Source organism: Polypterus senegalus, chromosome 1 (assembly GCF_016835505.1).
Source record: "Polypterus senegalus isolate Bchr_013 chromosome 1, ASM1683550v1, whole genome shotgun sequence".
In the NCBI taxonomy this organism is placed as follows: Eukaryota; Metazoa; Chordata; class Cladistia; order Polypteriformes; family Polypteridae; genus Polypterus; species Polypterus senegalus.
Window position 1 is genome coordinate 230,318,078 of NC_053154.1, and position 26,364 is coordinate 230,344,441.

General features: G+C 35.4%; 1 protein-coding gene across 1 annotated transcript in view; it reads left to right on the forward strand.

Annotated features, from left to right (window-relative positions):
- Window positions 1–26,364, forward strand: part of dock1 (dedicator of cytokinesis 1) — a 710,521-nt gene that overhangs the window by 586,377 nt on the left and 97,780 nt on the right. The window contains exons 40-43 of the mRNA XM_039774569.1: window positions 9,276–9,365; window positions 9,505–9,609; window positions 23,756–23,897; window positions 24,854–24,935. Coding sequence (XP_039630503.1) covers window positions 9,276–9,365; window positions 9,505–9,609; window positions 23,756–23,897; window positions 24,854–24,935 — 419 coding nt within the window. The remainder of the gene's footprint in view (window positions 1–9,275; window positions 9,366–9,504; window positions 9,610–23,755; window positions 23,898–24,853; window positions 24,936–26,364) is intronic.

Here is a 26,364-nt window from a genome sequence, read left to right on the forward strand (position 1 = left end):
TAAAACTCCTCTCAAGCAGCTGAACTAGACCTCCGTCTACTCATCTCAGGTGTTCTTACTGTTCTGACCTCCAGCATAGACTAAAATGTTTGGGCATGCATGGTATCATGACCACCATAAACACATAGCTGTTGATCAAACCTACTGTGATGAGACTTCCTGGTACCTTTTATTACATTGCAGTACTCCTAAATCTTTAACCACTAACCCACACTATCTTTCCATTATAGTATAGCACCCCCATAGCAACAATGCCCAAAGTGTCTTCTATAATTAAAGGACACAATGTTCCCCAACTTTGATGTCCATGTTTTTATGTCAAGGCCTTATACATTTCCATTGTTAGTGCACTGTCAGCTTGAATGTCTTACTACCCATCTTTATTTTTCTGTATTATAGTGTACTGCCTGCAAACTACGTCCCAGATGTGACCGCATTATGGGTATATTTATACTTCACCTGAAAATCATAGTCATCACAGGTGTAGTCCATTTTTTGCACCTATACATTTTAGTCTTGCATTCACAAAAAGCTATTCCATCTCTAAGTACTGATAACATAGGGCTCATTGCAAAGAATACTGCCTTAAAACCTGACAAGTTTACATATTTTCTTTGTTATTCAAATGTTGACTTATCAAAGAATGCTGCCATAATTGATCTTTGTCTTTTGCCTGTAATGAAAGTTGGCAGCAGGACGCCTTTTATAAAGCTAAATTTCAATTGCTAATGTGTCTAGCATGCAAGCAGTAAAACCAGAATAAATCTGATTGATAATTGCATTGCTAATCAAGACAAGGGGTGCCTCAGCTTACTAAATATTAAAACAATACATAAAGATATCATGGAAATAGCTTTTTAATGTTAAGTTAGACTGGTCTTTTTAACCCTTAACTACTCAAACCATTTCTTATCTCATAAGTACTCATGCAATGTTCTTTATGCACGCAATGAGGTTGTAATATAAAATATTATAATAATTTAAAATTTTACATGTTTTTAATTTAATACCATGTTACTGAATAGTAGAACACAGTCTAGGACTATCTGAAAATAAACCTGATCCACTTCTCCAGTGCTCATTCTTCAACAGTCACAGTTTCATCCACTGCAGTATTTACACATGTATCACAAAGTCATTGCAAGGAGATCATCTCATCGTTGTCACACATACATACAGTAAGTACCAACGCAGTGTACCAAATGCACCGTATGGAACTTGCGACTGTGTATCTATTCATAAAACAAGCTGGGGGTACACTGAAGTGAAACCATTTTGACGCTGAACTTGTAGTGAATCAAGCAGAGGATAGATGGTGGATGCTACCAGTAAGTTCAAGTAAAAGGACATTGGACAAAAATAAATGAGATTGGTGTATGCCAGCGCGAGTAGTTAAGAGTTAAACTTACACAAGCCTACTTTGGTCTGATTACACACACACATATATCTTTATATATAACACACTACCGTGGCTGTCCATTTATCTGTCCAGGATTTTAAATCACCTGTAGCTCGCAAACCGTTTGACCTATTGACCCGAAATTTGGTACACATATACTACGTGACCACTACTATTCACTTTCAGGGTGATGATTGACCACCAAAGTTATTCCTCTTTTTATTTTATTGTAGAATCAATTCTCCGCAGCGGCCAGCTGGGCAGCTATGTGGCACATGCATACGGCTGCCGTTCTCATCCCTACCACCTTTGCTGTCACTTCCTCTACCTCTTCATATCTTAAATTATTCTTGAGGCAGATTGAAGACTTCAGTACCAACTTAAATGAAAAATTAAAGGAAAACGTACAAAGTAATTGCAACACAAACACTGACTTAATTAGTTTTAACTTGAAAAGATGCCGATGAAAGAAGAGAAGAAGCGGGCTGCTAGGGTGGAAAAAAGAAGAGCTGCTTAGGAAGCAGCAAGCGTATCAACCTCTGAGTAAATTAATAAAAAACATACAGAGAAATAGTATGAAGACTAGGAATGCTCAAGTCAAGTGTATAACGTGCAGTGCACCGTTATTGGGGTATATATATATATATACCTGGTAGGTAATCACCCATACAATCAGATTGTGATTCCGACTAGGAATGCCATGAATATATATATTCATGGCATTCCTAGTCGGAATCACAATCTGATTGTATGGGTGGTTACCTACCATATTCATGGCATTCCTAGTCGGAATCACAATCTGATTGTATGGGTGGTTACCTACCAGGTAACGCTTGTGGTTGGTCAGGAAGTCGGCTAATATCCGCCACGGAGCCCTCTTTCAGTTGCGAGAAGCAAATCGATCATAGAGTGGTTGAAATAGTTTTTACTGTCAAATAATGCAAAGAATACGTGACATGTGTTTCGCCATATATATATATATATATATATATATATATATATATATATATATACACTCACCTAAAGGATTATTAGGAACACCATACTAATACGGTGTTTGACCCCCTTTTGCCTTCAGAACTGCCTTAATTCTATGTGGCACTGATTCAACAAGGTGCTGAAAGCATTCTTTAGAAATGTTGGCCCATATTGATAGGATAGCATCTTGCAGTTGATGGAGATTTGTGGGATGCACATCCAGGGCACAAAGCTCCCGTTCCACCACATCCCAAAGATGCTGTATTGGGTTGAGATCTGGTGACTGTGGGGGCCATTTAAGTACAGTGAACTCATTGTCATGTTCAAGAAACCAATTTGAAATGATTCGAGCTTTGTGACATGGTGCCTTATCCTGCTGGAAGTAGCCATCAGAGGATGGGTACATGGTGGTCATGAAGGGATGGACATGGTCAGAAACAATGCTTAGGTAGCCCGTGGCATTTAAACGATGCCCAATTGGCACTAAGTGGCCTAAAGTGTGCCAAGAAAACGTCCCGCACACCATTACACCACCACCACCAGCCTGCACAGTGGTAACAAGGCATGATGGATCCCTGTTCTCATTCTGTTTACGCCAAATTCTGACTCTACCATTTGAATGTCTCAACAGAAATCGAGACTCATCAGACCAGGCAACATTTTTCCAGTCTTCAACTGTCCAATTTTGGTGAGCTCGTGCAAATTGTAGCCTCTTTTTCCTATTTGTAGTGGAGAAGAGTGGTACCCGGTGGGGTCTTCTGCTGTTGTAGCCCATCCGCCTCAAGGTTGTGCATGTTGTGGCTTCACAAATGCTTTGCTGCATACCTCGGTTGTAACGAGTGGTTATTTCAGTCAAAGTTGCTCCTCTATCAGCTTGAATCAGTCGGCCCATTCTCCTCTGACCTCTAGCATCAACAAGGCATTTTCACCACAGGACTGCCGATACTGGATGTTTTTCCCTTTTCACACCATTCTTTGTAAACCCTAGAAATGGTTGTGCGTGAAAATCCCAGTAACTGAGCAGATTGTGAAATACTCAGACCGACCCGTCTGGCACCAACAACCATGCCACGCTCAGAATTGCTTTAATCATCTTTCTTTCCCATTCTGACATTCAGTTTGGAGTTCAGGAGATTGTCTTGACCAGGACCACACCCCTAAATGCATTGAAGCAACTGCCATGTGATTGGTTGATTAGATAATTGCATTAATGAGAAATTGAACAGGTGTTCCTAATAATCCTTTAGGTGAGTGTATATATATATATATATATATATATATATATATACACACTGAAACCCTGTTAATCCAATTCAGGGTTAAGTCATGAGGCTTGAGGCTATCTCAGTAGCACTGTGAGCAAGGCGAAAACAACCGTGGACAGAACACACACACGCATTTAATATAAAATGAGACAGCAATACTAACCTTTCCACCACCTCTAACACAATTTTTTTCTTTTTTTATTTCAGAAATAATCGTTTAGATTGCTTGAAATTTCAACTATATAGATTGCTTGAAATTTCAACTATAGTATTAAGCCTGTGTAACTTAGGTATGAGGGTATGATTATATACCTAACCTCATGCACTGTTTTATGTTACCATTTCTAGTTTAATAAAAATAATGGGACAAACACAGCATCTTCATTTTCTCTTAAGTCTAATACATTTTTGAATAGGTTTAAGGTGGAAATGAATAGCTTGCCGCATCTTCAAAAATGTAAAGTGTGGCAATTTGGTGATCCCGGTGTCCAAGATGCTGGATAGGTTTAATAAAGTTTTGAATATTAATCTAGACACTCTTTTCCTTTGAGTGTATTAAGGATAATTTTCCAGTGATATTGGCAGAATCATGAGCACCTGAGACTCAATTCATTGTATGGTGATAACAAAAAGATTTTTTGTAGCAGACTAGTCAGATTCAATCATGTCATGGTTGTGTTGAGAAGCAAACACTGTCAGTAAGGCTATGAATATTTTAAAAACCATGCTCATTTATTAAGACCATGTATATGCCATAAATACCACAATTCCATTCCTACTATAGAATTTCAGATGTAACATTAAGTTCTGTTCAGACCACAATGTTAGTGTTTAAATTTTCATCTACTGATGGCAAAAGGACTCAAAAGCAAAACAATAATTTTATGCATACTCAAGTACACACTCTACGGATGTTCTATACTCCACACCCAAGTAAACATTTTTGGGCACACTTTATTGTTGAGGTTTTCCCTAATTAATAAATGCATATACATTTTCAGTATAATTTAATAGCATTTTCCTCGTAATATGGGAAATCGTCTACAATTTTAATCCTCAGTTCACTATTGCCAGGATCCCATAATGATGTAGTGTTTCTGTCTACATCTAGTAATTGAAAGAGGTTCTCAAGCTTTCCCTGCTGTTACAGCAGAGATGTTTAAAGAAGCTAGATATGCTAAAGATTTTAATGCTGTCATATAGCCAGAATTTATAATCATGAATTTCTCCTACAGCTCATTCAACTTATAGTGTACATTTTGGTTTTTCATTGGATGTTATTTGGGCCACTATTGTAATACATACTTCAAGTATCAATATAAAAAGTGTTCGCTGCCTTTGATAGTACTGTGTTTGGACCTAGTCCTTCTTGTTAACTTTTTACTCTAGTGTACTCTGCAGATGATATATTGAGTCTGTCCCACATCCCATGTGAAAGGGTGCACAATCTGTGGAGTATTGATCCAAAAATCCATATGCCTTCTGTTTTTCTTCCAACATTCTTTCTTTGGCATCTAGTGAGCATAATAAATCTGGTATATGACCATGTCTATACCGCAGGCTTACTAGTAAATATTCTTGTTTTCTGAAAATTAATAGCACTTAAGTAGGTCTTACTGTGAATGTAGGAGTAAATTAGACTTTGGATATCAGAGCTCAAATATGTGATCTACATGAGACATTCAGATTATACTTTTCAAATGTCTTTTTAGTAGTCTGCTTTTAAAAATAATGACTCTTGTTTGCTTAACTGTGCACATTTTAAAATGGTTTGCAGGCATAATTACTTGCACCCATGCCAAAAATGTCATTTCTAAATGGCATGTAAATGTCTAGGGAAGTGCAGTGCATTAGTTCATTAAAATAGGGGTTAACTCTTTTTTTCTGGAAGGAAATGAGAGTTGAAACTTTCCATTTCAAATTAATAATATACAGAATTTTAAAGGGTCAATAATTTATCTTTAATCTGGTGAATTTAAAACAAATCCAAATAATTTACTGCATATACTGGTTACTAGATCTTTTCACATGACCAAGAGGCCAGATACAAATTGCTTTAGAGGTAATTTCCTTTCTACCACCCTTTTCAGTATTAGTGCAATTTCTAAATGTCTGTGTCAGAAAGGAATTGAGATATTTTACTGGCTTCAATTTAAATTGCAAGTAGCATGCATTACATCATTTAAATTTTGTGCATGTCTTGTAACAGTTTGAAGCCTTGTTGGAAAAAAGAAAAGTTGCAGAAAAACCCTTTATTGAAGAACATGGTGGTTGTTACCAAAACCAAAGCAACTGTGTTTCTTTCAGGGATTTTTTTGTTATTTCTCACTGTGCCTCTCCAAGTCATACCTCTCCTTTTTACTCCTGACTGAAGTTGGTGAACAGATTCTATACTTTTATTGTCAGATGTATGGAGCAGGAATAAGAATTAGACACTTTCACTTCTTGGTGCTATATTGTTGTTTTCACTGGAGAGAGAATGGTGAGGCAGAGAGCCATCTAGTTGGAGGCTCTGCTCTTGTGTAATGATTTGATGATTTGAGACATTTTTTTTAATTATTTTTTTGTCTCAGATAATTTCTTTCTGATGCTTGTGGTTTTATGGAAGCTATGTATGGTACTCACAGCGAATATGCTCTGTTTGCCAGTCACCTTAATGGCAAAATATTCTCCCAGAAAATTGCTATGTGGATGGATTAGGCAAATGTTTTTTTTCCCAGTCACCTCTTGATGCTTTGCAAGACCAACATGACATCACAGAGCTATAGCAGCCATGTGCAGAACTTTCATGAATGCCTACCAGAAGATTGTTGTCAATTTGATCATCACAGTTTTTCAAGTACAAAATGGAAAAAAGAAAAAAGCATTTCAGCTACTAAGCATTGGTGAACCCACCCTCTTTCATCCCGTCCACTGAACTGTGCTGTAAAATATTTTTCCCTGTCTCTAACCTGAATCATTAATTTTCACTCGCAAGCATTTCAGTCCCCTGTGGACTTGCCAGTGAAACCCTGCCAGATTTCCATTCTGCAAAATAAAAATAAATAAATAAAGCATTGTAGTATTTCTAGTACTGCCACGCATTAACAATGCAGCATCACATGACTGATTATGCATGAAAATTAGCCGTGTGCTCAGCAACAATCTTAAAACAAGCCTTAAAAGCACCTAACCCTTCCCCTAATCAGAAAACAAAAAGACGTTCCCACAGTGCCCAGAGCCGCATCTTCAAACAGTGGAACAAGCCAGATTGGCACTCTTTCTTCACAATGATCTATATTTTATTTACTTATTGCTATTTTGGGGACAATTTGTTGTATTTTGTTGTATTTGTAGGCAGTGTCCACACGGTGGCCAATCGGATATCTGTGGATAAAGCAATGGTATAAGCCCTTAATAATCCTCTAAAGCCAGCCCCACCTAGGCACTTATTTCTGACACACATTTTTTTAAACTGCAGCACTTATTCATGGAACAAAGTGCACTTTGCTACCATAACGTTCAACTTAAATCCCATTCTCAGCCAATTTAATCTTTTTAAATATTATCCACCTTTTAAGCCTTCATAGCCACAACTATTAGGTTTAGAATTAAAACAACAGCAGGTCAGTGAAACTAAAAAAAGGGGGTTCAAAGAGTGTAATGTGAGATGAATCCTACAGACAGCAGAATGTCAGGTATTGGGTAGCTGTCTTTATATGGTATACGTTGTCCCGAGTTATAGCCTGAACAGAAGCAACTCCTACTTTTATTATGTGACCACAGGTTAATTTCATTATTGCAACATTTATGTACACCTGCATGGGCTTCATGGGATATGTAACTAGTTATGTTGTCAATACAGCACATATTAAATTTTGCCTTGGCAGTCAGTTTCATTTATAGATTACAGCTTTTTCATATACATACAAGATTGTTAACACTGGTCCAAATGAAGCAACTGCTGAAAGAATTTAGGTGTTTACATTGACATAATGTTTTATTGTGTAGGTGGTGTGAAGAGGCAATTAAAAAGAAAAAGAAAATGACAGGTTATATTAAAAATTGTTCAATATAAATCAAGGGGCGTTATGCTTAAGTTCAGTAATGTGTTACTTGAGGCCAAATTTGGAGTTCAGTTCTGATCAAAACTCCGGAAAAGAAAATAGCAGGTTTAATCCTGCACTAGAAGAGCAAGCAAGAAGATCTCTGAAGTAATGGGCATGTCCTACTCTTGACAGGCTAAGGGAATTAAACCTGTTCGGTCCTTAGGAAATAAAAAAAAAAAAAAAGACTGCGTCAATGAAGGTCCTGCAGAATTCATAAAATTAAATAGTGAATCACATTCTCTAGGCTGCTGTTAGACATTAAGGAGGAATCAGAAAGCACTTATTTACATAAAAAATTGTGGGAATTTCAATCAAATTTGCAGGTTTAGTTGAAGGGGAATCTTTTGCAATTTTGAAAAAGAGGTACTGAAACAACTTAAGTTTTAACCGTCTAAATTAATTTGATCTGATGGAATGGTCTAATTTAATTTGTGAAACCTCTTATGTTTCTGTGTTTTATGATTCTAATGTAGTTAAGGAGCTTTAAAATTTTTAAAAATTATTTAAACATTCCCTACCCAGCTTTACAGTTAAATGTGTTAACTCACTCCAGGAGGTGAATTGTAAAACAACATGATGGAAATGAATGTAAGCAGCACAGATGATAATAATATAAAATTGTTCTTGTCAGTGGTTCTTAACTGTTTTCTTATTGCATCACCCTCTCTGAAATGTGTAGACAATACACATCTAAACCCCAGCAATTCAACCTTGTCACAGCCAAAGGTGGTGTTTAGCTTTATTATTGTTCTTGTGACAAAGGCATAGAGGTACCCTTGAAATCTGACAGTGACAGTCAACTCTCCTTGTTATAAATATTTTCAAGCATCTCTCTATAATTCCCACATGCCATGAAAATTAAAAGATATTTGGTAGTGTGAAGCTGATTTGTACTCTTTTCAGAACATTCTGATTTAACAGGAAGGCTTTCTTTTTAGGCATAATTGTAATTAGTAGCACTGGCGTTCAAAGCTGATTATAGTTTTAGATTGTAAAATCAAACCATTAGCATTTTCATTTTGCACTATTTTTATTAAAATTCTTATGATAGTGGCATAGGTTTCCTGGTGCATATTGTCAATTTGAATGAAATATTCCTAAAAATTAAAGTGGAAAAAATAAAAAATATGAAAGTGGATGCTTGTGGTAAAACAGGACAAGGAGAACATAACTTGTCAGTTTATTTAGTTTATTTATACATTATTGAATCTGTATTTCCTGCATGTTAGAAGAGAAGTACATACAGTATAATTATAAAATTATTGCTGGTTATATGATTTTACAATCATATCAGGACTTATGTGCTTCAAACATATATACACTAGTATTTAACTTGTCCTCTACTATCTGTATTAGTAGGAATATCTTCAAGTGAAATAGCTGTAAAATATGATACATTAGCAAATTGCATAAGGTCTTTATCATATTTAAGATCCAGCCAGATTGAGTCACACCATTATTTCATAAATTTTCCTAAACAGAAAAAATGAAAATACATTTAAGCAGTTGAGAAGAGTTAAGTTTTTATTTATTTATTTATTTTAGATGTGGGAAGAGGCTATATCTTTGGGCAAAGAACTTTCAGAGCAGTATGAAACAGAAATGTTTGATTATGAACAACTGAGTACGCTGTTGGTAAGTACTTGTAAACCTGCCTTTGATGAATGGTGAATATTTTTTTGAATTTTGTGTATCTCTGAACAGTAAGCAGTAACAAAACTTGTCATCACAATGACACTCTATTAACCTAATTTGAACTGTTCTTTTTTTCCAGCAAAAACAAGCACACTTCTATGAAAGTATAGTGAAAGTGATAAGGCCAAAGCCAGATTATTTTGCAGTAGGGTACTACGGCCAGGGATTTCCAACATTCATTAGGGTAAGAATTCTATTTATTTAGTGATTTTTAAACTTTTATTTATATTTGCATCTGTCTATCTAGCTGTCTCTTTTTTCACAGCAGCAGTTCAAGAGTGGAGCAGAACTGCACAGTCTTTTAAACACTTAAAAAGAGCAGTATGGCCTTTTGGTTTGTGTGCTGCATGCTTTTATGGTGTTCTTTTTTCTTGCCAGCTTCTGACAAAACCTTTTATTGAGAAGATGTTCCCACTGGCACTTACAGTAATTGCATGAACTTTCAAAAGTCCTTTCCACTGTGAAACTCTTTCCAAGTCGCTCACTGACATTGCAAAATTATATATAGTTATATAGTTTTATTTATATATATATATATATATATATATATATATATATATATATATATATATATATATATATATATATATATATATATATATATATATATATATTTGTAAATGTGTGTGCTATATATATGCATACTGTATAAAGTACCATAATATAGGGAAGTAGTAAGTTCAATATATTATAATTCTGTAATTAGTGAATGCAAATCAGTTATGTTTGAGGAACTAGTATCTTTATCCTTAATATAATTATTTTTGCCAAGATGATAAAAGGAGAAGTTAGAATAAGTGCAGAAGTAAATTTCACACAATATAGAAAAGGTGAGCTGGCAGAAGTCCATGCTGTGGAAGATTGTGTGAATATACACTCACCAGCCACTTTATTAGGTACACCTGTTCATCTCCAAGTATCTAATCAACCAATCACATGACAGCAACTCAGTGCATTTAGGTATGTAGACATTGTCAAGATGACCTGCTGAAGTTCAAACTGAGCATCCAAATGTGGAAGAAAGGTGATTTAAGTGACTTTGAATGTGGCATGATTATTGGTCTGGGTATTTCAGAAACTGGTGATCTACTGGAATTTTCACAGAATACCACCCTTAGGATTTCAGAAAATAGTCCAAAAAGGGAAAGTATCCAGTGAGCAACAGTTCTTGTGGCAAAAATGCCTTTGTTGGGCTACAGCAGCAGGAGACCACATCGGGTGCCACTCCTGACAGCTAAGAAGAGGAAACTGAGGCTACAATTCACATGGGCTCACTAAAATTGGACAACAGAAGATTGGAAAAACATTGCCAAGTCTGATGAGTCTTGATTTCTGCTGCGACATTCTGAATGTAGAGTTAGAATTTGACATCAACAGCATGAACAAATTGATCCATCCTGTCTTATATCAACGGTTCAGGCCGGTGGTGGTGGTGTAATGGTGTGGGGGACACTTTCTTGGCACACTTTTGGCTCCTTAGTACCAACTGTGCATTGTTTAGATGTCACAGCCTACCACAGTATTGTTACTGACCATGTCCATCCCAACCATGTGTACTTCAGGTGCACCATGTCACAAAGCTCAAATCATCTCAAACTGGTTTCTTATATATGCACTACTAATCAAAAGTTTTAGAACACCTCAGTTTTTTCAGTTTTCTTCAAATTTAATCAGTTGAAATGCAATGAATGACCAAAAGTGGTGAAAAGGTAAGTAAACTGCCAGAAGTCCAAGACAGAAAAAAACAGTAGAATATTACAAATGGGCCTTCCTCATGGAACAAGTAATAGGTTACAATCTACAAATGTTCTGAAGTAATTAAAATAAATTAAGCCTTTCAAGTGAAGCAGACAATTTGCACAGGTGTCTCAACTTCTGTTGATTACTTAAAAACCCTCTGTCTGTCTTAAAGCAGACTTGTAACAGACTGTGTTACTACACCCTCTGAAGTACTACTTGGACAATATTATAGTGTTAATGGCAAAAAAAACTGCAATTAACAAATAAAATAATACAGTGCATTCTTACCTTTAATTGTAGGCATTTAATTTAGAGAAATTGCAAAAGAAATCATGGTAGGCACCTAACAGTACAGCAGCTTCAAGCATAGCTTAATATTAGTCGAAAAAAGCAAGTCTCAGTTAATCTCAGTCTTAAACTGATCCTTGAATTGAATCATGCAAGTTCCATGATGGAGGACTAGATATTGCTTTACATTTGAGCATATTTATACTTTTATTTGTAATTGAAATGATCTGACAAGGTTGTTTTGAGTCAAAAATTTAAAAAAAATGTGAAAACAAATTCCACTCTAAAAGAATTTGGGAGATTTTTTGGCCTTTGAGCATTCATTACGTTTATGCCTTTAAAGGATTATGCAAAGTTGGGAAGGTAGAGAAAATAAAAAATAAGAGTGATTCAATAAAACAGCCAGCTGAGAAAATATATAAGGAAAAAAACTTAGTCATCCAGTGCTGGGGGCATGTGGGAACAGAGTATAAGAAAGTATTCAGCTTCTGTTGCTGTTAAAATTGAATCCTTGTGACAGAAGACAGACAGATCAGTGTGGATGTGATCAAAAGAAGTGAAATGTGCTACAGTAGGCTTGGGGCAGGAGTTTGATCCTGATGATCCTGACATGTTCTCTGATGCAGTTTCCATGATGTTGGCTCTAGCTTTTGCTTAGGTAAATTTCAGGACAGTTTATACAAGTAATAATTTGAATAAGGTTAATTTTGCAGCAAATGGTGCCCAGTATAATATTAAAATATAATGAAAAACCTGCAGTGACATATTGTTTAAAACATGTTTTTATGTGATGCAGTGATTTTTTTCATAATGCAGATTGGCTGGGTATGAACATTGGGTGTGCATTGTGAGAGAACCTGTTGGTCAGAGAGTTTAGAGAGTCACAATTATAAGTTAATTGGTGGAATGAATTATCCCTCCTTACTAAGAGTCTAAAACCTCAGTTTAACACATGTATACTTTCATCTCAAATATTCATGCCATTCTTCATCTTTACTCTCTCTTCTAATGAGGTCTATTTGAAATTCCCTTGTAAATAATACTAGATGCAAATTTATTTTCCAAATTGATGTTTGAGGTACAAGACGTAATTTGTAGTGTGACTGCATTTCTAGAAGCCAACATTCCCTGATGGCTTATATGTTGTTCAGATTGCATGTAAATATTTACTCAGTGTTGTGCTGTTTCATAGCCCCTGAGTCCTGAGCTTAAACCTCAGTACAACAATTGACTCTGAAGAGTTTTACCATTTTCCTTGTTTTTGTACATGTTTCTATCATGCTTTAGATATCGATATAGTCTTGCTATATGGTTGCGAGACATGGACGCTATCCAGTGTACCTTTGACGTAAACTGGACTCCTTTGGTACTGTGTCTCTTTGAAGAATCGCCAACCTGACCTGACCTCTGTCAAGCTTTAGGTTGCCTTCTGCATCCTACAAATGTTTATGGTGGTAAATTTGCATTTCTAATTTGGCCCAGTATTAATTAAGTGTAATGTACATAAGTATTCCCAGTAATTGACTGGTATACTGTCTGGAATATGTTCTTAGCTTGTGTCTGATTCTACTGGGATAGGCTCAGGCACTGTGAACTTGCGTGTATTAGGACCAATTTAGATTTGCCAATTAAACTAATTTGAATAAGTGTCGGTAAGCTTGTGCTCTGTCTCCCCATGGCAGTGAACTAGATTAACTTGTTTGTTGTATGTTTGCATTTTCTCTTTCTTGACATATCCTTAGAGATCAATGAATAACTGCTACTCTTGTGTATTTTATACCTGAGATCTGTATTATTTTGAGTATTATTAATTTTGATTAAATTTGTGATTTAAATAGATTATTTCTTTTGTATGTATTTTAGTTTACTAACATTGACAATTTAAAGGCTTAATATGGATTGTTTGTAATACAAACTGAAATCTATTAAGGGAAACCAACCACATAATGTGAATGAAAGTAATGTAAGTTCTGTTTCAGTTTAATGGAGTACACAGCCAAATATGGCTCAGGGAATAATTTGTTGCCATGCAATTCCCCAAAGTTGGTTAAGCTACGTACACAGTACATTCAGGGTGAAATTAGATATGCTTATAATAGAGTAATTTGTTAGTAATGATCTAACACTTTGATGATGCCAAAAATGTAAGCCTGATGCATTAAATATTATTCTGAATTCTATATTGTATGAAAGGTGTAGGGAGAATTACACAAATGAGAAGGCAGACGCTTTTTATTTTGTTTAGTCCTGCTTGGGATGATCAACTTCACATTTTTTATTTCTTGTCCAGTATGACAAGTATTGCAATATGGTTGTTTTATAGGTTTTGTTCTCTTTATGCTTTATCACAAGTGTAACTTTGTTCTGATTTCCCTTGTTATAGTTTGCTTCCATATGTTTATGTGCAAAAATACAAAATTTAATTAACCACCTGGAAGAAACCTGTTTTAAATTGTAGGTTGATGATGAAAAGGCAGAGTGTACTATGTTTGTACTATTTTTGGATTCTGTTGATGTTCTCTTACTGTAAATGGTTACCTATAGTGCATACAGAAAGTATTCACAGCGCATCACTTTTTCCACATTTTGTTATGTTACAGCCTTATTCCAAAATTGAATAAATTCATTTTTTTTCCTCAGAATTCTACATACAACACCCCATAATGACAGCATGAAAAAAGTTTACTTGAAGTTTTTGCAAATATATTATATAAATATATATTATGCGCTCTGGAGCAGGTTTTCATCCAGAATGTCTCTGTACATTGCTGCAGTCATCTTTCCCTTTATCCTGACTAGTCTCTCAGTTCCTGCTGCTGAAAAACATCCCCACAGCATGATGCTGCCACCACCATGCTTCACTGTAGGGATGGTATTGGCCTGGTGATGAGCGGTGCCTGGTTTCCTCCAAACGTGACGCCTGGCATTCACACCAAAGAGTTCAATCTTTGTCTCATCAGACCAGAGAATTTTGTTTCTCATGGTCTGAGAGTCCTTCAGGTGCCTTTTGGCAAACTCGAGGCGGGCTGCCATGTGCCTTTTACTAAGAAGTGGCTTCCATCTGGCCACTCTACCATACAGGCCTGATTGGTGGATTGCTGCACAGATGGTTGTCCTTCTGGAAGGTTTTCTTCTCTCCACAGAGGACCTCTGGAGCTCTGACAGAGTGACCATCGGGTTCTTGGTCACCTCCCCGACTAAGGTCCTTCTCCCCCGATTGCTCAGTTTAGATTGCTGGCCAGCTCTAGAAAGAGTCCTGGTGGTTTCGAACTTCTTCCACTTACGGATGATGGAGGCCACTGTGCTCATTGGGACCTTCAAAGCAGCAGATATTTTTCTGTAACCTTCCCCAGATTTGTGCCGTGAGACTGTTTCGGAGGTCTACAGCCAATTCCTTTGACTTCATGCTTGGTTTGTGCTCTGACATGAACTGTCAACTGTGGGACCTTATATAGACAGGTGTGTGCCTTTCCAAATCATGTCCAATCAACTGAATTTACCACAGGTGGACTCCAATTAAGTTGCAGAAACATCTCAAGGATGATCAGGGGAAACAGGATGCACCTGAGCTCAATTTTGAGCTTCATGGCAAAGGCTGTGAATACTTATATACATGTGCTTTCTCAGTTTTTTTATTTTTAATATATTTGCAAAAAACTCAAGTAAACTTTTTTTCACATTGTCATTATGGGGTGTTGTGTGTAGAATTCTGAAGAATGAAATTAATTTAATCCATTTTGGAATAAGGCTGTAACATAACAAAATGTGGAAAAAGTGATGCACTGTGAATACTTTCCGGATGCACTGTATGTAGGAAATAGTTAACATACTACTCATGAACATATTTATGAAGTGGGCAATATTTTATATTCTATTTTTGATTACCTTTGATTATTGAATGTGTTAGTGTGGTAATAATATAAGCATATGTTATGCTTAGCCTGTCAAAGTATCAAAATATGTGTTTAAGATATTTTTTTCTTAATAGTGGTGTATTTCAGCAGTAGGTTACAAATTATTAATTCACTTTGATATTTGCAGGTATGTTGCTAATTGGTTTACTCTTATTGCCTATTTTTTGCAGCAAACAAAAGCTTAAAAGTGAGTGCCGCTTATGTTAATTTTATGTTAATTTGTTTATGTGCACTACATGCATAAGATGCATCACTGTTAATTCAAAATACTATATGCTATAACTGAATATATGTAAATACACAGAAAACGTATAGTAGATAGTAGGGAAACTTCAAATCTGGACCTGATCATTTTGTTTTTATTATTTTTCCGAGTTAGATGAATTGTTGTCATTGACAAGCCAATTTCCCAAAATCTCCTGTTCTCATCAGATTTTTTCTGACATTCTTAAGAAGGGAGGAAAAACCTTTCTTTATGCATTATATGCAATTCTATAAGCTCTATGGGGTGTGATTTTAATTACATTTATGTATTAAGATTTATGATTTGTTAGGGATTCATTGCCATAACCTTTAAAATTCTGTAATTATCATTTACATTTCTGATTACAGGCAAACTTCAGATGTTTACAGGAGCAGAATACACTCAGTTTTGGATGTTTTTTCAGTTGATATTGATTTAGGCCCATATGTGTTCTGGACCAGGCTGCCTTCAGTTTAAATGTTCTTTCTGTGTCACATAAATTTCCTTTGCAGGCTCTACCTTACTACTTCTGTGCAATTCTTGTTATGTAATTTACCCAGTGTGTTTATTTCTGCTCCCATTCCCCATAGCTCTTGATAAAATTTGCTTGTGGCAATCATTTTATGTAACTTATTCACAGTAAGATATACTGGCCATATCATAGTTGGTGCTTTCTGTTCCAAGTATATGGTGTATTTGATTCTGATTTGAAAGGGTGGGAATATAAATGTAGGCTCTGATTTAGTATAATAAAGGCAGATTTGTATGTGTGGCACATGCATACTGCATAAATCAAGTATTCAATTTTGTTTTTTAATAGTTACACACAACTTTGCCCACATAATCTTTTTCAAGAGAGAACTACCTCAGGCTGTGCAATATCAATCTGCTTGACAGCTATCACCTTTTAATTTTAGGAAACAGAGTGCATGATTTTAGTAATCTCTCTCTGTGCCAGAATGCTACGGTTCATCACGTTGTATGTTGATCCTCAGCTGCATTCTTAGAGAAGTTTCCTTGATTGCAAATTGCTGTCAAAATCAGATTTGAAAAAGAAAAAAAATCTAATTAGCAACTAGTATTTTGCCATTATCCAGTGTGTCTCATTATCACTATGCCTTAGAAATTTCATAAGTTGATTTTCAAGGAGATAGACATATTTCAATAGAATTTACACCTCAACCAAAATGTTTGACACTTAGTTCTACAAATGATTTTCATCAGTATCCTTTAAATCTGTCAAGACTTTATGTCTTAATGGAAAACCTGTCTTGCCATGCCTAGTTAACTCATACATTCAATATTCAGAAATGCAAGCCATGGCAATGTTGTAGATACCAATAAATTAACAAAAAGTTAATATTTCAAGTTGAAATACATGCTTAACTTGCTTAATATATTAACTTATTTCACTATATGCTTAACTTTATGTTTACATATGCTTAACTGCAAACACCTTCTCATCTTACCCATTGCCATCACATTAGGTCAGTGTGGTAAAAGTGCAGTTTATTGTGGGTATACAGTAATCCCTCGCTATATCGCGCTTCGACTTTTGCGGCTTCACTCTATCGCGGATTTTAAATGTAAGCATATCTAAATATATATCACGGATTTTTCGCTGGTTTGCGGATTTCTGCGGACAATGCGTCTTTTAAATTTATGGTACATGCTTCCTCAGTTTGTTTGCCCAGTTGATTTCATACAAGGGACGCTATTGGCAGATGGCTTAGAAGCTACCCAATCAGAGCATGTATTACATATTAACTAAAACTCCTCAATGCTATAAGATATGCTTGATTATTCTTTTGACTGCTTGATTGTTTGCTTGTCTCTGCCTCTCTCTCACCCTCTCTGACATTCTCTGCGCCTGACGGAGAGGTTGTGAGCAGAAGTGCTGTTTGCACAGTGGCTGTTTGCTTAAAAGATACTGACGCTCCTCTAAAAAATGCTGCTTTATTGTGGTGCTCGGCATATTTAAAAGCACACGTATTGATTTTTTAATTGTTGCTTTAATCTCGCTCTCTCTCTCTGACGTTCTCTGCACCTGACGGAGGGGATGTGAGCAGAGGGGCTGTTTGCTTAGAAGATACTGACGCTCCTCTGAAAAATGCCGCTTTATTTATTGCGGTGCTTCGGCAAACTTAAAAGGACACGTATTGATTTTTTGATTGTTTGCTTTTTCTTTGCGAGCGCTCGCGCTCTCTCTTAAATTCTCTTCTCCTGATGCAGACACTCCTTTTGAAGAAAAGATATATTTGCATTCTTTTAATTGTGAGAAAGAACTGTCATCTCTGTCTTGTCATGGAGCACAGTTTAAACTTTTGACTAAAGGGTGTTATTTCATGTCTAGAGGGCTCTAATAATGTAACAGTGTGGGAGAGTTTATAAGGGCTTAAAATATATAAAAATAACCATACAAGCTTATGGTTTCTACTTCGCGGATTTTCATCTATCGCGGGGGGGTTCTGGAACGCAACCCCCGCGATCGAGGAGGGATTACTTTATTTACAAGAGGTAGGAATCCTTTCAAGTTCTTCCATCCGAGACATTAGTCAGTCCCGCTTTCTAAAATGCAGATATTCCATTTTCACAGACACTGAGTTTCTACAAGTAAACAACAAAAAAAACAGATCATATTAATAATGAAATTTTATATTTGTTTCCAAAAATTTCTTTGGCATTTTCAACCTAATCTTAAATCAATCCCCAAAATGGGATTGACAAACTTTATCTGGAGAAATGGTACCTTATTTTATCTCAGGTTATATCGTTTCGATCTGACTTTGAGTGACTTGAAGGCAGGAGTTCAGACATTGATCCCGCCCATTTATATGAGCCAAGATAATAATGTTGGTTTCTCCATAAAAGTCTTTTACAGTGGTTAGAAGGAACATAAATCCTTCATAACCTTCTCATTTGCCTTTCTTGGTATATTGACAAAGCCTGTTAAGCTTTTTCTATAAATTTTAAGAAAATATCTTGCTTTCATTGGTGCTTTACAATTGAGGCTAATGGTGCATCACCGGTCAAGTATTGATCCATGTCTCGCAATGACATAAACATTGTGGAACAGTTTATGCATGGCATCTTTAAAAGGAGAATGGCTATATATATTTATATTTATAGATACAATATGGTCATACATACAGAGTACAGTGAAATTCTGTCTTGCATGTGCTAATCAACATGCATCATGCTGCCAGTCTCCAGCAGCATGATTAATAAGCTTCTGTCTTCCTTACATGAAAAATCTCAGAACACATTTGTCATAACCTATCAGCATCATTTTGTATGCCAATGGTGGTATTCTATTGTATTCTATTGTGACCCTTCAAAAATGGCACTAATAGGAATAGTCTGGTTGCTTACAGGCACTCTAATATCCAAAGTGATAAGCGGCAGTATGAATTTCAGTCTTCCATATAGAAGCAACTAAGCAAAGAAAATGTATAGTGCAACCACTGCCTGCAGTATATAACATGTGAGCAACTGTATTACGTTCTTGCCCAGCAAAAATTACCAAAAAGTAGTACTCATGAGGAATCGTTTCTTAGCCATTTGATTACTACTTGTAATCTCACACTGTACACATGTAAATACATTTAGTAAGGAATTGTACAGTTATTTTGCTATGGTTATTTTGAAAGACAATTTGAACTTTCTATTCTGACTATACTGAGTTTACATACTTTATAAACAGTTCTGTTTTACATTTTGTCTGAACACATGTTTGTTATCACTGTGGAAAAATGCCTTCTCACTTACTAGCTGTTATTAGACATGCATATGCAATCATACCAGCATAAGCAAATAATGAGTTTGTTTATATGCAGTTTAATAACCTTGTTATTCACAGAAACCTTGTTTCTAAAATCCCATTTAAACCCTTTTTCCGGCTAGTTAAAATGGGTTATTGATCTCTGAGAAACCAGGTGAACACATGTAGATTTCTCTTCAAGTAATATGGTTATTTGGCTATGTAAACCCTAACTGGGTTACAGTTACGGATTTTATAGTCTGTACATGCCTGTTTCACTCTGTTAGCCGGTGCATGTGTAGCTCCACACTTGCATTCAGCAGCCACATGTAGCATCAACAAGATAAATTTCCTGAACCAAATGCTAAGACAATCACATTATTCCTTCTCGTAGTTGAAATGATCTGCCTCAATATTTCAGAATTCACTACATTTATGTTGACAGGTTGAACATGGAATGCTAAGATCAGCAGCACAATCTCAGGAGCAGTTCAGGGGTAACATTTTAAAAGTAACATGTTCTTTGTAGTCCAATTACTTTTTAAAGTAACACGAAACCTAACTCAATACTTGTTTTATTGAAGTAAAACCACCTACATTTTTATTACCCCAGCAGTACTGGGAGTAATGCAAGGAGCACATGTACTGATACACTAATCATTTGCAGAGCTGAAGCTTGTGATCCCAGCAAACCAGTCTGCTCATTTCTCCATCTCTGTACAGCTTGGCTCACTGTCGCTAACACCCACCAGGTCAGTTCACAACCTTGGGGGGTAATTGATGAGCAGCTGTCTTTTTCTGACCACATTTCTACCGTATCTCGTTCATGCAGATTCATGTTGTACAACATCTGCAAGTTCAGTCCTTATCTGACAGAGTATGCAGCACAGCTTCTGGTCCAGGCTTTGGTCTTGTCGTGTCTGCTGTACTGCAGCTCACTTCTGGCTATCATGCCACTTCTGATAATCCAGAATGAACTGGCCCATCTTGTATTTAACCAGCCAAGACAGGCACATGTCTCTCCTCTCTTCACTCGCTACATTGTGGCTCTGGTTGAGGATATAAAAAGGAAATGAATATCATGTAATTCACAGCAAATGAAAGACGACACGTATTTACAAGTATAAAACACAAGAAAATTATCACAGGCTTTGTGCTTGTTTTCGGATTTAATAATATAGCAATTTTTTTTAATCACAGGAATAAGACTCAGTTCTTCAGTGTCTTGAAAATAACAATGAAATAAATTGCATTATTAGTAGTGTTTTTATTTTCTACTCTCAAAAACAGTTTTTCCATATGGATGCAAGCCTATTTACATTCACAAACTAGAGTATAACAATTTAAATTGAATAAAAATATACAAATTTAGTTCTATAGATGGAAAAAAATTGGTGCTGATCCTTGTTCAAGATTCATATGCATTCTTTTTCTTGTAGAAGAATAAATGCTCCAAGGTTTTGTGAGGTAGTGCAGTGCACTAAAAATTTATGAAATGTTAAAATTATGTTTTATGAAAAATATCACAGTATTCCTCACTCATTCTGAATGGCTGCCTCTGTAAGTAAGCCTGAAGAAATCCTTGTCTTTATCAAGTTCATTAATATTTGTTTTTAATTTGTATTTTAAACAGACAGCCAGTCAAACATGGTAGTACTACACTTTTTTGTTTATTTTAATGACACTACTAAAATTATAATCGTAGAAATAACTTCTGTTGATACTGTTCTAGTCATATTACAATTTAGAGACACTTCAGATTACCTGAGAGTTAGTTTAGACTAGCTTGGGTTTTTTCTTTTGGAATAAAAACAATGATCAGGATGCTTTATACCCTTTTTATAGGATACAAAATTTTCATTATTTGTTAATTAAATGCATGTTTTCCTTAAAGTAATGAGTAAAATGTGACTGATAGCGATTGAGTATCTAGTTTTTTCTGTAGAATATAGATTTTATTATAACTGGATGTTACTGTTTTCCATAGGCCTGCAGGGCATAAACACTCAGTTGAAGCCATTAATCATTTAACGTACATGTATTGAATATTGTTTTTATTTCAAGTTTCTGCACCAGCAAACATCTCTTCTTTGGTTGTTTAACCATATATTTTAGGCTATGATAGTTATAAGTGGTAATGATGAAAATGGGCAGCATACATATTCCCATTATTTGTAGCTTTGCATTTGGTTATCATTTATATGCAGATGATACTCAACTCTATTTTAATGTTAAAAATGAAACTTCAGCAGAACTTTCTCAGCTCACAACTTACTTTGGTGAAATTAATACCTGGATGGAGCAGAACTGTTTAAAATTAAATTACAACGAAACTGAACACATACGAATTGGCACTAAAGCTCAACTTAAGGAAATGAGCTCCTTCTCAGGCACTCTTGATGGTGATCCCATCAGACCTTCTTCTAATGCAAGGAACCTTGGTGTCATTTTTGAGTCTTCCCCTTCTTATTCCACCCACATAAACCACATAAAGACACTTTCTTACTTCCACCTCTGTAACATAAAACCTCTGAGTTTTGCTCATTCCTCTCCTTTTTGTAATGCCGAGAAACTTGTCTGTGCTTTTATCACATCCCGCATTGATTATTGTTAACTCCCCACTCGCAGGTGTCACTTCAAATCTTCTATCACAGCTTCATTTGATTCAAAACTCACTGCAAGAGTCCTAACACAAACCAGCAACAGTAATCACATCTCACCCTTCCTGCTTCGTCTTCACTGGCTCCCCGTGTCTTACAGGATCGAGTATAAAATTCTATTAATAACCTACAAAGCTTTAAATGGTTTTGCAGCAGACTACATCAATGACGTTCTCCATCGGTATGCTCCTGTTCGCCCACTAAAGTCCTCTGTTTTTGCCGATTTTGTTTTGTCCCACACTAACCTGCACTCTGTGGGTGAAAGGGCCTTCAGCTGTATAGCGCCCAGACTTTGGAATGACCTCCCTTAATTAATTAGATAAGCTGACTCCATTCATTCTTTTAAAAACAACTTAAAACTCATCTGTTCAGGAAGGCTTTTACCATAACCTAACTCTTAGCACTCTGTCCAGATGAGCAGGATAATGTGTGTGGGTGTTACATGATAATTTATTTGATTTGTTCAGGCATTTATTTTAATATTGAATTTAGTTTTATACTCTTGTTTATTGTTTCTTTTATTCAACTTAATGTTTTTGTATATCCTGTGGTTTGTTTATTATTCTTTGCAGAACCTGTATTTGTATAATTTTGTTTTAAGCGCCTTGAGCATGGGAAAAGTGCTATATAAATAAGTATTATTATTTTTTATTATTACATTTTAAAGTTCGTGTCATTTTAGTCACTCACGGCGTGTCACTGGTAGTGGCTGACACATTTCCATGATGTGCTGCACATATTCTACCACCAATTTTGTTTTACTGAACGCTTTATTTGAAGCTACTAAAATTCACATCAAGTACTACACTGGAAAAGTCAAGACCACAATTGAAAGTGCAGCTAGCTTACTGTGTCACTTTAACTTCCTTAAAGTTCACAACTTTTTTTTTACTACTTTTGTACTTCCTGCTGTGTTTCTTTCTGTTACTTGTACTCCTGTTCATTTGTTCCCAGTGGACAACACTAACTTATGTTCAATTCTAAAATGCTTTTTTAAGGTCAGGGCATGCCTACCAAGAGAACTGTCGCTAGCATTTACTTCTGTTTTTTGCTGATCCCCATCTGCACTGCATCCCTGGTCTTAACACCCCCGAAATACCTACCCTTCCTACAGTGGGAAACGCTTGAATATTTCTTATTTGATTAGTTTTGCCTCCTAGGAATCCAAGCATAGAATTAAAACCTAGAAAGTCTGTGTTACACACAGGCCATATACTGTAAATAAAAGAAAGGCTTAAAGGTGCTACGCTCTTTTTTCCCCTCTCAGTGCAAATTTACTTTATTTGGTTTGTCCAAATTTCAGGAATTAACATCCATTAATTGGAGTTTTACATTAATTGTACTGCCTAAGATTAAGAGGTTCCTGTCTGAGATTTCTACAGGCATAAAATTTCTTTTCCCTGAAAAAGAATGTTTTCATGTTATCATCTTTGTAACTGTGGTAGGATTTTTAACCATTTCTACAATATTTGTAAATTTTATACCTGTGCTAAACTTTTTGTACCTGAATGTATATAATCGTTTTTGTTGCATTTGGTAATATGTTCAGCACTCTGAATCAAGGTACAATCTGAAGAGTGCGATTTAAAAATGAAGTATTTCTGTTTTCAGTTATCTATGATAGTTGTAATATTAACATTTTCAGTATTCTTTTAAATGTTTACCTTGGATTTTGCATCAATAACAACATATATATATGTATATTACATTTTATGTAATTTTAGAACAAGATGTTTATTTATAGAGGAAAGGAATATGAGCGACGTGAGGACTTTGAAGCAAGACTGTTGACTCAGTTTCCTAATTCAGAAAAAATGAAAACAACAACTCCACCTGGTGAAGATATAAGAAACTCCTCAGGACAGTGTATCCTTGAAAACCTTACTATTTAATATTGATAAATGTCTCATCAGTTCTAGTTTATGTCTAAAATTTTACTCTTTTTTTTTTTCCCCTAATCCCTTTCTATTACAGTATAACTGACATTTCATATAGATGCTGGGATGTTCAGTATGGATACCAGTTTCTGTGTTATTCTGTATGCTGGCATGTCATTGCTACATTAATCAGTAGGTTACAGAAAAATTCTAGAGTATCTCATCATTTTGATCCATCCTTATGGCATTAACATACAGTATGTGTTAACCTGTGGATTTTTATAGTTAGGTGATGAACCAGGAAGCATGAATGTAAACTGAATGCTGTTACCAAAATCAGTGTTCTGTTACAATGAATATGCAGTTCTGCTGTGCTGAAGCAAAACTGTCCGGTTCTGAACACAACCTTAGGAGCATGTGAATTATTCACTGTAATTCTTTATATTTTATTCTCACCAAAGTTCAGATACCTAGAGTATTATTTGATCAAAGACAGTTATCCCATGGTTGTTTTGACTTAGTTACAACTAGAAGATGTAAAAAAAACCTCATATTAATAATGAATCTTGTATATCTTATTACATTGAATGATTCAGAATATTAACTTTTAATAGATCATGTTTAAAGTGCACCCGTACTATTGCATGTGTTACCTAAAGCCTTTTTTTATAATAGCTATATTATGAAGACAGCTGAATCCCTTTTAGTCATTGTTTAAAACAACAAACAGAAGCAATTTTTTTTAGTAATTTACAACTGAGAAATGTGTCAAAGAATAGATTTCTTAGTGGGAAATGAATCCTGCAAACAAAGTGTAAGTGCAAATTGGTATCACACACTAGCTACAGTGCTTAAACTTGTAAATTGACAAGGTTTTTCTCCCATCTGCTTTGTTTTCTTCTTTCAGAAGTTTACATTTGTTTCTGCCTTGACTTTCTGTAAAAGACATTCAGTGTTTTACAGTAAAGCCAATAATGGAGCTTCCTCCAAAGTTTCAGAACAAGGCTGCATCTGAGCAAATATTGAGGTAATAATTTTCCAAGAATGTTTCTATTAAGAAAAGCAATCAACGCACATCTTGCGTATAACTCTGTCATTCAAATAGTACATTACAGACATTGCAATTTATTTCTGTGAAGCATGGTGCTGGCAATGTGATGGTGTTATTACAAAGTCCTATTATGACCAATGTTTTATATTATGTGCTAGTCATTTTTATTGATGTGTCTCTATTTCATTTTTCCCATATTTTTTTTCTTTTTGGTATTCAGTCTTATGCTGCTTGCTATTCTACCCCCATTCATTTTCACAGTGAAGCCATGCTCTCTTGTTTGAAATGTGTGTTGCTCTAAAAATGGAATGTATATTAGTTCTGTTTGTGTCCTTTAGAAGAATACATTGTTGCATATATTCATAATACATTGCTGTTAAGCATTACAGTAATGACCAAAACAGAATGTACTGGACAATTTATTATTTAATTAGCTGTGTACAGCTACATTTTATGGATGTAAGCTGATATGTATTTAATGTTTTTAGCTATTTGGCCGATCAGTCCCCACTCACTGTGTGTGCACGAGCAGTTTCTTGCATCAGGTTTAGCATATTACAGTATGTGTATGTATATTATAGAATCTGGATGTATTTATATGCATGTACAGTAAATAAATAAAATCAAGTTAAATGCTGTTCTGCAAAAGTGTTTGCTAAATGATGCACAATATAAAGTGCAACTATTAAAGTAATAACTGAAATTTCTTACATTTCATATTCTGAAATTATTGAGCCATTTGAAAAGCCAAATATGTTTTGGATTGCAAGTTACTAGACCGATAGCATTATTGTCTTCTGCCAAGGCAATCTTAAATTAATTTCACAGTTTAATATTTGTATATAAAACTGTGGTATTTTATTTTAGCATTGTATTATTAAGCTTTGCCATTAAAAGTTATGTATTTGTGGAATGCTGATATCGGCATTTACCTATTTTTGTTCCCATTATAATTTTCTGAAAACAAGTAAAATGCTGTTTATATCGGTACTAGCAACATCATTTGCTCAGTGCATTCAGTAATTAAAGACAAACTAGCAAATCGTGCTTGCGAAAATTTCACAAGAATTAAAGCGTTAATGAAATGATGATGATGGAAAGAAGAACATTACATGTTAAGTAAGAAAGGAGATTATTTTAGTGAGTAGTGACTTTTGAGAGGACTTAATATTAGAACAGTCACATGATTAGTATGGGATGTTATCATAGTCACAACAGCATGAATATTTTTAATACAAAGTATCTTGAATAGCTTAACAGAATATATTGGATAAGACAGGAAATGCAGGGCACATGTAAGTCAGTATGTGTGAAATGTGGCCGTCAGGTTATGTGGTATACTGATGTCTATAATAATTGTTGGAAAAACGCAATGTGTTGCATAAACAATGAAAATATTCCTGAC